Source organism: Chamaea fasciata, unplaced genomic scaffold (assembly GCF_029207755.1).
Source record: "Chamaea fasciata isolate MVZ Bird 193981 ecotype frontalis unplaced genomic scaffold, bChaFas1.0.hap1 SCAF_25, whole genome shotgun sequence".
Classification (NCBI taxonomy): domain Eukaryota; kingdom Metazoa; phylum Chordata; class Aves; order Passeriformes; family Sylviidae; genus Chamaea; species Chamaea fasciata.
The window spans coordinates 1513838-1524523 of record NW_027094110.1 but is presented as its reverse complement, the minus strand read 5'-3'; the positions used below and the strand labels follow the sequence as shown (position 1 = coordinate 1524523).

The 10686-nt window shown below is 58.7% G+C and overlaps 1 protein-coding gene across 1 annotated transcript; it reads left to right on the top strand.

Annotated features, from left to right (window-relative positions):
• The first annotated feature begins 64 nt into the window (after nt 1-64).
• Nucleotides 65-9144, top strand: LOC136301266 (ras association domain-containing protein 5-like). The gene is given in 5 exon segments (XM_066204194.1): nt 65-104; nt 262-272; nt 274-366; nt 368-674; nt 7939-9144. Coding segments are annotated over 5 exon segments (516 nt in total). The 3' UTR covers nt 8004-9144.
• The last annotated feature ends 1542 nt before the right edge of the window (nt 9145-10686 follow it).

The following is a 10686-nucleotide window of genomic DNA, read 5'->3' as shown; positions in this document are numbered from 1 at the left end:
GACAAGGGGGTTTAGTGCGGTGTCTCACGGGGACAAAACCGCGACAAAAGCGCCCGGGGGGATGATGCGGCTGCGCTCCCGGGGAAAACCGCTGGCTGTGCTTCGTGGGACCCCCCCGGGACCCCCCAGCCCCGCGGGGGTGACTGTCCAGCGCGGACAGCCCCCGGGGCAGCGGGCATTCCCGGGGACACGCCGCTGCGGGGCCATTCCCAGGGGAATCCCACGGTGAAAACATGCCGCGGGGTGGAGGGGGGGTGTGAGAACGAAGCGCCCCGATCCTCGGGGGGGTCCCCACGGGAGGGGCCGGTCCCGGTGCCACCCCCCCGGCCGTGTCTCCTCCCTCCCGGCCGGTGCGAGGCGCCTGCGCTTGCCCCGCGCCCGCCGCTCCGAGCCCATGGCATCGCCGGCCGTGGGGCCGTGCCCCCGCCCGCTGCCGGGCCCCTCCGCCGCCCGCGGGGCGCCCACGGGGAGCCCCGGCGGGGCCAAGGCTGCTCGGCGGCTGCGGAGGCGCGGGGGAGCCCCTCGGCTGCTGCCCGACGTGCGGAGCATCTTCGCGGCCCCGCGGGAGCCCCCCGAGCGCGGCCGCGGCCACCGCTTCGCCCCGCGCCTGCCGCGCCGGGGATGGTGCGACCTGTGCGGGGAGGCGGTGCGGGAGCGCGCCCTGCGCTGCGACTGTGAGTGCTGGCCGCGTCCCGCCGAGCCCTGCCTGTCCCCTGCCTGTCCCCTGCCTGTCCCCTTCCTGTCCCCTTCCTGTCCCCTGTCTGTCCCCTGTCTGTCCCCTGCTGTCCCCTGCCTGTCCCCTGCCTGCTCCTCGCTGTCCCGCACCTCTGCCCCGCCGCATCCCCGCTCGCTGCTGCCATCCCGCATCCCTTACCCAGCCCGGACCCTCTCCCTCCCCTTGGCCCCAGCCCTGCGCCCCTCGGGTCCGCTTTTGGTGTCCTGGGGGCGTCCCGGGGGGCTCCGATCGGGAGGGGCCGGGCGCGGGTCTCCGGGTGCGGCTGCGGCGCTGCCGGGCGGGTTTGGGAAATGAATATTTTTTCCAGGAAAGAGGAGATGATCGGCTCATGGGCGGGGTTGGCATCGCGGTGAGCAGGGAGGGTTCGTGTTTGTAAAGCTTTGCAGTGAGGGGTAAAGTCCTCCGGAATTTGTAGGTTGGCCTGAAGCTCTGCCCAGACTCCCGGCGTGGGGGGATTTGTGCCAGGGGGATGCACCGGTGCTGCTGCTCGTGTCGCTCCGTGCTGCACTGGTGCTGCTCTGCAGCACAGGTTCATCCTTCCCCGGTGTGGGAAGGGGCCCGAGGTGACCCAGCCGGGGCTGTGCAGTGACACCGCGCCCTGTCCCCGGTGTCACTCCCTGCCCAGGTGTGCGCCCGTGTTCGGTGTTTTGGGAGGGGAAACAAAGAGGTTTTAGCAAACCATTCTCACTATTAACTTGTGGATTTGAGTCCTGCTGGCTGTGACACGGCTCCTGTCCTGCTCAGTCCCTCAGGCTGGGGGGAAACTCCTTTGGGACGCAGCTGCTGGGGCTTGAGGCACATGAAAATTCGCCGAACCTCCTGATTTTCGGCAGGAGGTCTTGATGCTGCTGCCATCCCCTGCAGGCCTGCGCCAACAAAATCACCCGTGAGGATGCCCTCCGTGCGGGCGTGGAGGGCAGGGAGGTGGTGCCGGGGGTAACTTGGGGGCTGAGCCGCGTCCCACCGCGGGCTGGGGCGGGGGGACGCCTCGCCGCTCGTTTTTGGGGTTGTCTGGGCGGGCAGTGCCAGCCACGCGTGGCAGCACCGGCCCCAGCGGGGCAATCAGTGCCCGGCTCAGCCGGTTCTGCTCCTGACGCTCGGCTTTGCTCGGGTTACGAGGCAATTAAATGTTGCTGGAGGGGATTTGCGGGGCGGGCAGCGCTCCGGCCGGGGCCGTTCGGGATGAAGGGCGGTCGGGAGAGGCGGCAGCACCATCTGGCCCCGCTGAGGAGCGTTAAGGCTTTAGCCCTGGCTGCTGTTAATTAAATGTCACCCAGCCGCCACCACAACGTGACACCGGGACACGCCGGGGGCCGGCGCCTGGGGGATGTAAATCTGATTTTTAGGGTGCATCTTTCCTTTTTTGCTTGGTATTCTTGATTAATTCCCTCAAAAGCTGCTGAGGGTCAGGTGGTTTCCCGGGGCTTGGAGCTCCTGGCCTGCAGCAGGGGAGGTGTGAGTGAGCGTGCTTAAAGAAATATCGGGTTTAGGAGAAATAAGGTTTATTTGAGGGGAAAAAACAAACTTTGTCGAGGCTCTTTTGCCAGCCCCTGGAAACTGGGGTCAGGTGCGAGGTGAGATCCTGGCTTGTGTGCTTCGAAATCCTGACTGGAAGTAGAAATTCACAGAATTTAGTGGCGTTGCGAAACGCTGTATAAATAGCAGTTCTGAGGGACTTCTCCTCTGGCAGGATGTATTCCATACTTATATTGAAACAGATTTTAAATAACTCTATTTCCCTTTTCATTTCGGAGAATTATGCAGGCCGTGGGAGTAGTTCTGCCTCCAAAACTCCCCAAACAACCGGGATGGGGGGGAGGGACCCTCCAATCCGCATTCCCTGTCATCCCAATAGTGATTCCCATTAAAAATGCCTGAGAGCTGCAGACGGGGCGTGCTCTCCCCTCTCGGTGAACGTTTATTTTTTTTCTCTCTGATGCAGAGTTGCTGCTTGTTTGCTTTTGACTCGCAGCCCGAGGACACTCAGGTTTTTGTTTGTACAGTTCTGGCCTATTTTTATTTACATCAGATCTGGTTGTATTTAGTAAAATGGGAAAGCGGCGTTTATTTATTTCTTTATTATAATTATTTACTATTTATTTTTTACTATATATTATTTAATTTTTTTACTATTTACTATCTATTATTTATTTACCATTTATTGTTATTTATTATAATTGTTTGACTATTCAGTCTGGAGAAAAGGAGGCTCAGGGTGACCTTCCCTGATTTTAACCCAAGTGCTGCCCACGGGTGCTGCACCTGACGCGGGTGTTGCCTGAGACACGGGAGCTTTTTTCCCTGCTTTTATTTGGAGTGTTCCAGGCCCTGTGCAGGACAGACATCCTGCCCCCACTCAGCGTGAAAGGATGGGGAAGTGGGAGCTCGAATCCTGACGGCATTCCCTGAAAAGCCTTATTTCCAGCCTTGGAGGGAGCACTTTTGGGCAGGAGGAGCAGCTGTGCCTGGAATATCTCCTGTCTAACGTGTGGCCTTGTGCTGCTGGCACCTCTCAGAGCTGAGTCAGTAATGAAGGAAATAGTCCCCGTGTCGGGGTGTAAATAAACGTGTGTCCTGCTGCTGGGGGACAGCTTTTCCTGACAGCTCTCCCCGGGGCTGGGCGGGCAGGCTGCAGGGATGCTGAGGGGTGTTCGGTGAGCTCAGGCGGGGCGGGAGCAGCTGCTGGGTGTCCCGGTGACCAATGCAGCTCCAAAGCCATCTCTGCGTGTCCTATCGGCCTCTGGGACAGCACAGAAACCAGGCTGGGCTCGGAGCTGGAGCAGCTTCCTGCCGGGAAGGGCTGGGTGGACACCGGCTGGGAACTTCTCTTGGTGTCTCTGATAACCACAAAAAATCGAGTATTTTTGATCATAGCATCATATGGATATATCATCATACATCAAATCGGTATAATTTTAATGTTTGTGTTAATTAAAGGAGCACATTATTGGCTGAAGGGTTTCTCTGATAGCAAACCCCTCCAGCTACCCTGGAGGGAAACCACAGAGCGTGTCCAGCGCCTCTGCAAACGCCGTCACAGCTTTTTGATCTGCAGATCTTGTGACACAGATCCAGCCCAGCCTCAGCATCCGAACGGGTTTTGTGCCTCTGCTCCGGAGCCGCCCTTATCTCCCGGGGCAGCTCGTTCTGTGCTCGGGCTCCGCGCTGAACCAGCCCCTAGTTCCTTCAGGAGGGAGTCGGTAAAACATCATTCCTCTTTCTGATTTGAAAAGCAAACTTCAGTTCTAAAGCTGAACTGTTCTGGAGGAGCCGTTTGCTTAAGATAACGAGTTCTTTGGCGGGTTCTTTGCCGAGCTCTTTGCCGAGGTTCTCCGTGCTCACAGCGCTGCTCCTCCCGGGGACACGGCGCCTTTCGTGCCTCTCCTTCCACCGCATCCTCCCACACTCCGTCTCGCCGCCGTAAACAACAATCGCCGGCAGCTCCCAGGACCCACAGCACACACTTTGCATTTCTGCCCCGTTGAGCTGATCCAGGCGGATTCCTGCAGCTTTTCCTGCTGCCAGGTGACCCGGGCAGGTGAGGACGGGGAGGGGTCCGGAGCTGCCTCCCGCCCACCGCGGCTGCCCCGGGCAGGGCGTGCTCCTCCCTGGGAGGAGATGGAGCTGTGGGCAGGGACGGGGACCTGCCCAGAGCCGTGGGACCAGCTCCTGGGGTGGCTCGGGTCTGCCAGGGTCATGTTTCCTGCTGCGTTCCGGCCCAACGCCTTGGGAAGGGTTTATGGAGAGAGACACCAGCCCAGGCTCCAGCTCTCACCTCGCAGGTTGGTTTTGGGGCTGCTCCCTCTGCTGCATCCCAGTGAAGCTCGGTGGGCTTTGCTGGTGTGGCTGTGGGGAGCAGGGAGGTGCACAGGGGGGGCTGAGAAAGCCCCCTGAGATAAATCATTGCTTCTGCTGCCCGGGGTGGAGTTTAGGCTGGTTAAATCCCATTTTGATGCTCCCTGTGTGGTGCAGGGTGCGGGAGGCTGTTTGTGAGAGGGGTCCTGGGCAGAGGGGGCACGGAGCAGTGGGGACAAAGGGGCACATTTCAGGGTTGTTGTTGAACTGGTGTTTGTGTCCCATCCCATCACCTGACACCTGGGACAGCAGATCCACCGTGGAATGGTTTGGGTGGATAAAAACTCATCCCAGTCCTGCCATGGCAGGGACACCTTGCACTGTCCCAGGCTTCTCCAAACCCCAATGTCCAACCTGGCCTTGGACACTTCCAGGGATCCAGGGGCAGCCACAGCTGCTCTGGGCACCTGTGCCAGGGCCTGCCCGCCCTCCCAGGGAAGGATTTATCCCCAATATCTCATCTAAATCTCTCCTCTTTTAATTTAAAACCATCCCCCTTGTCCTATCACTAAAAACTCCCCCTCCCTCTTCTTTAAAACGCCCTGACTTTCCTGGATGCTGCGAAAGGCATTTACGAGCCTCTCTTAACTATGTGCAGAGTTTAAACCAATATTATAAATACAGCTAATCTCAGTGTCTATCCCTTCAACCTCTGATTAAACACTGGCGACTTTTTTTTTTTTTTTAATCCCTGAAACTTTAAAAGACTGTGGGGGAAAAGCAGCAAAGAGAGACGGGAGGATGCTGGGAAGAGACCTCCCAGCGCAGAGTCCTGCGCTTTCTCTCTCTAATCTCTTCCGTTGGGTTATTTTATCTTATCAAGCAAAAAGCCCCAGAAATAGAAAGTTTTCCACGGCTTACAGGAGATGCACGAGCCCCGAGCTGCTCTCCCCTGCTCAGGAAAAAATAAATAAAGGAGCCCCGTCAGACGGCAGCAGGTTGTAAATGGACAATGTCAGGGTTTTATCTCCGGGGGGGGGAGAAAGGCCTCTCTGGTGGGAGCAGACACAACTTTTATCCCAGAGCATTTGGGGTTGGGCCGTGCCTGGAGAGCTCCTCATCCCCAGGATGACGGAGGGGAAGGCGGGAGCAGCCGCTTGCTTCGGGCTCGTAACAAAGAGAATCCGTAAAATCTTCAGGCACTTCCCCAAATCCAAGCCCTGGCCCGCGGGACTGCGCCTGCCCAGGAGGCCCAGCAGGGAGGTGCTGCTGGTCAGAGGTAGGTGGTGGGGTTTTGGGTTTTTTGGGGTTGGGTTTGCAGGTTTTCTGCTGCTTTTTGGGGTGCAGGGTTTGTGTTTGCACCGCTGAGCCCGGGCACAGGGGTCGTGCCTGGTGGGGAGAGGGGTGGGCACGGGGCTGGCACCACACCTGTGCTGGCACCACACCTGTGCTGGCTTCACCTCCTCCTCTGGCTCCTCTGCAGCCCTGCAGGGGCACAGGGACATCTCAGGGGGCTGCCCCACCTGCCACTCCAAAGGAAAATCGGGGATTTGTGAAATAATGGCTGGGCTGGGGTTGTGCTGCAGGTGCTGCAGTGACACAGGGACGTCACAGAGGGGTGGCTGTCACCAGGGGGGCCTTGCCTGCCCTGGACACACGGAAACAGCCCCTGGGGTTCACCAGTGTGTGCAAAGAAATGAACCCAAACCATCTGGTTTAGACCTAAAGCTGCCAGGATGAGACTGCAGTGATGGAGCTGCAGGGCTGGGGCTGGATCAGAGCCCTGGGGGGCTGCAGGGGGACTGAGACCCTTCCCTGGGCTGGATCAGAGCCCTGGGGGGCTGCAGGAACACTGAGACCCTTCCCTGGGCTGGATCAGAGCCCTGGGGGGCTGCAGGGGGACTGAGACCCTTCCCTGGGCTGGATCAGAGCCCTGGGGGGCTGCAGGGGGACTGAGACCCTTCCCTGGGCTGGATCAGAGCCCTGGGGGGCTGCAGGGGGACTGAGACCCTTCCCTGGGCTGGATCAGAGCCCTGGGGGGCTGCAGGGGGACTGAGACCCTTCCCTGGGCTGGATCAGAGCCCTGGGGGGCTGCAGGGGGACTGAGACCCTTCCCTGGGCTGGATCAGAGCCCTGGGGGGCTGCAGGGGGACTGAGACCCTTCCCTGGGCTGGCTCTGTGGGTGCTGGTGCCACGGGGCCACATCCTGAGGTCACCCCAGTGATGTCAGGCACGGGAGGAGCACCCCAAGCAGCACAGGTTGCAAAACCCAACCTGAGGTGCAGCCTGCCCTTGGAGGTGTGTGAGCCCCTGGAGGATTCCAGAGTCCGAATGGAGGAAATCTCTGTTCTGCCACCTTGTGCCAGCCCTCAGACACCTGTGGAGCCTCCTTCTCCTTTTGTCCCCGTTTCCACGGGGGTCAGGTGGAGCAGGACGGTGCCCTGTGGGGTCTGTGGTGTCCTGGGGGTGGGAATGGGAGGACTGGGGTGGGCAGGATGACTGAGGAGACTCTTCCCTGGGAGGGTGGGGAGGCCCTGGCACAGAGCAGCTGTGGCTGCCCCATCCCTGGAGGTGTCCTGGGCCAGGCTGGAGGCACCTGGGACAGGTGAAGGTGTCCCTGCCCGTGGCAGAGGAGCTTTAAGGTCCCTTCCCACCCAAACCATTCTGTGAGTGCTGTGTTTAGGCACTGAGATGGGCATTTATATGGGACGGATTTACTCATTTTATCCCCCTGAGAGAACTGATCTGTGCAGAAAGGCAAATTCCCTCCAGCCACCAAAGTTTTTCGCAGTATCGTGACCTTTCTCCCTCTCTCTTTTTTTTTTTTTTTTTAAAGAAACTCCATTTCCAAGTGCTCCATAGTTTGACTGGAATGGAAATTATCTCAAAGCCTAAGTGGAGGCATCCTGCTCCTCTTGGCAGACTGGTCACGTGGCTGCCTCCTAAAGCTGAGCAGGGTTTCTAAAATTAGTGCTGCCCACCGGATCCCCGGTGATTAGGTCTGTTAATAGGTGACGGTGACTAAGGAGGTGTCACACTTTAATCCCGCAGAGAGACGCCGCAATGGGCCTGATCCGCAGGAACTGGCATTTCTGGGGTCCAAATCACCCGAGTCACACCTTTGGCTGCCTTTTCCCCACGTGCTGGAGCTGCCCAAATGTGGAAATCTGGGCCCACACGGGCAGAGGGGACATCCTGGTGGTGGTGGCAGATGCTCAGGTGAAGCCACAGCTGGAGCATTCTCCAGCTGGCAGCTCCAAGCAAAGACTTGGCCACTGTGCCCCATTAAAGGGCTGTGCCAGTTTGCTGGAAAGGTCATGCATTAAATCACTGGGTAACTGCAGCTTATCTCTAATTAAAAAAAAAAAAAAAAAAAAAAAAGCCAAATCTCCCTGCTTTTCCCCCAGGCTCACTTGAAACAACTGACTTGGAACAGGAGGATGACAGACAGCTCACGCCAGATGAATGTTAAATGATAAATGATTTCCCTGTTTCCCCTGGAGATTGATGTTTCCCCCCTCAGGCACCAGCTCCCAGCAGTGGCTCAGCTCCTCTCGTTCATTCTCAGGAGAATTCCCCAGAGCTGAGCAGAAATCAGTTTCCAGAGCAAACGTGGGATATCCCTTCGCTTTCCTGCAAGCCCCAGACATTCCAAACCAACGACCCGAATGCTAAAGGAAAAAAAAGAAAAAAAGGAAGAAAAAAAAAAAAAAAAAGAAGAAGTGTATTTAAAACACAAGTTCAGTGGCTCTTAGCAAAGTCATGGGGTTGGTGCAGGGACAAGCACCCACATCCCTCTGTGGAGTGAACTCTCTTGCCTTGCTTTTAGGATAGAATTATTTTTTTTTTCCAGGTTGGTGACCGCTCTGGAATTTTGGGCAGTGTATAAAGCAAATCGGAGGCTGTTTGTACGGCAGTTAAAAATTAAAAGGTTCCGGTGGGATGTTAAAGAGGAAGGAGGTTGTTCGCTGCAGTCAGGAGGGTTTGGAGGAGTCGGGACTTTGAGGGAGGGGCTTTCAGGAGGGGTGCCCATGGATTTGGGATACCTGGAGCTGGCTGTGCCCAACGTGGCCCTGTACAGCTGGGGCTGAGCAGGGCCCTGTGCCTGAAGGGGTTAAAGCTGCTCTGTGCAGAGCCAGCTGTGCAGGAACGGGTTAATGCCTGGCACTGGGTCGGCATCCAAAGAAAAGAGCTGCAGAAATGCCTCGCTGCACCTGGGGACAGGAGGTGACAGCCTCTGCTGGGGCTGGCCTGTGTCCCTGCCCTCCCCAGGGGGCATTTGGGGCAGCTGGTGGCCGATCCACGCCTCTGTCACCACAGCTGGCCCTTCAGGTTTTCATGTTCAGGCCCTGGCACAGAGAAGCTGTGGCTGCCCCGTGCCTGGAAGGGTCCAAGGCCAGGCTGGAGGGGGCTTGGAGCAACCCGGGATGGTGGAACTGGATCTTTAATGTTCCTTCCCACCCAAACCCTCCTGTGATATTTAGTGACCTTAAATAGTTTGAGGTCTGTCCAGTACAAAGATATTTCCCAATGGTGGGGGGTGAAGGGACAGGGACAGGTGCCTGAACAGGGACAGGGACAGGGACAGGAGCCTGAACAGGGACAGGAGCCTGGACAGGGACAGGAGCCTGGGCAGGGACAGGGGGCTGAACAGGGACAGGTGCCTGGACAGGGACAGGTGCCTGAACAGGGACAGGTGCCTGAACAGGGACAGGAGCCTGGACAGGGACAGGGGGCTGAACAGGGACAGGAGCCTGGGCAGGGACAGGAGCCTGGACAGGGACAGGGGGCTGAACAGGGACAGGAGCCTGGGCAGGGACAGGAGCCTGGACAGGGACAGGAGCCTGAACAGGGACAGGGACAGGAGCCTGGACAGGGACAGGAGCCTGGACAGGACCAGGTGCCTGCTCCAGCTCTCACCGTGCTGGAATCCTTCTGGCTTCAATCCAGTCCCTTCCCGGGGTCCCCGCAGTGTCCCCCAGCCCCAGCAGGAGCTCTGGGGTTGCCTCACGCTGTCCTTTCTGTCTGTCCCTGCAGACTGCAGGTACACGTGTCACCAGGAGTGCCGCAGCCTCATCCAGCTGGATTGTCGCCGGCCGGGCCCGTGCCAGAGCCAGCTGTCCCCAGAGAACACCCTCCTCCTGCCACCCCGCAGCCAGGTACGCCGGGGACGGGGCCCTGGGGGGACACAGCCCCGCGGTGACACATCCCCAGGCGGAATGTCCCGCACGGAGCCGATTCCCTGCTCCCAGGGGGGTTTCCAGGAGGGGAGGGCTCCCCAGAGTGTCACTGATGTGTCACCTGCAGCCCGGGAGCGTCGTGCCCTGCCCGGGTGGGTTTGTCTGGCGAGGGGAGGTTGGGAATGTGGGCATCGCCCTCCCTTCCCTGTGGTGTTTAAAACACACTGTCACCTGAGCTGCTGTCACCTGGAGCGGAGCGGTGCCAGGCGGGGACATCAACGCCCAGCGCCCGCAGGGGAGGATCCGTCCTGGCATGGAATTGTCCCGGCACGGGCAATCGGCGGCAGAGGTGCATTTTCCAGGGCACGGATTTCCAAGGAGAGCTGGCTGGCAGCCTTGTTTTCGGAGTTTCGGGGGATGGAGACTCTCCAGTCTGCGTTGGGACGTGCGGTAATCCCAGGGTTGCTCCGGAAGGCTCAGCTTTGCTTTAATCCCTCCTGCGGTGTCTGGGACTCCTGCGGGGGTGGCACAGGGAGGCCGTGATGAGATGTGAGATGCTTTAATGCTGGGAGACCTGCCTGGAGTGCGTTTGGCTGGGATGGAGCCTCGCCAGGCTCTGTGTGCTTTTTGGGAATGTTTGGAACAGCCCCGCAGGGAAGTGCTGGAGTCACCGTGCCTCGAGGGGCTCAAAAAGTGAGTGGTTGTGGCACTTCGTGGTCTGGCGCTGGTGGGCGTGGTGGGGTCCAGTCAAAGGAGGATCCCGGGGTTCTGTGTTTTCTCCCTCATTTCAGCCCCTGTTTATGTCCCTCTTTGTGGAGGGCCTGGATGCGCTGGTGCGGAACTGGAGACGGGAACATTTTGCACTTTTCCAAAGGCAAACGTGGGGTTTCCCTTTGGTGTGTGGGGTTTGGTTTTCAGCCATCCTTGGCTGGGCAGCTGCTGCTCGGAATAAAACGATCAGCAGGGATCAGAAGT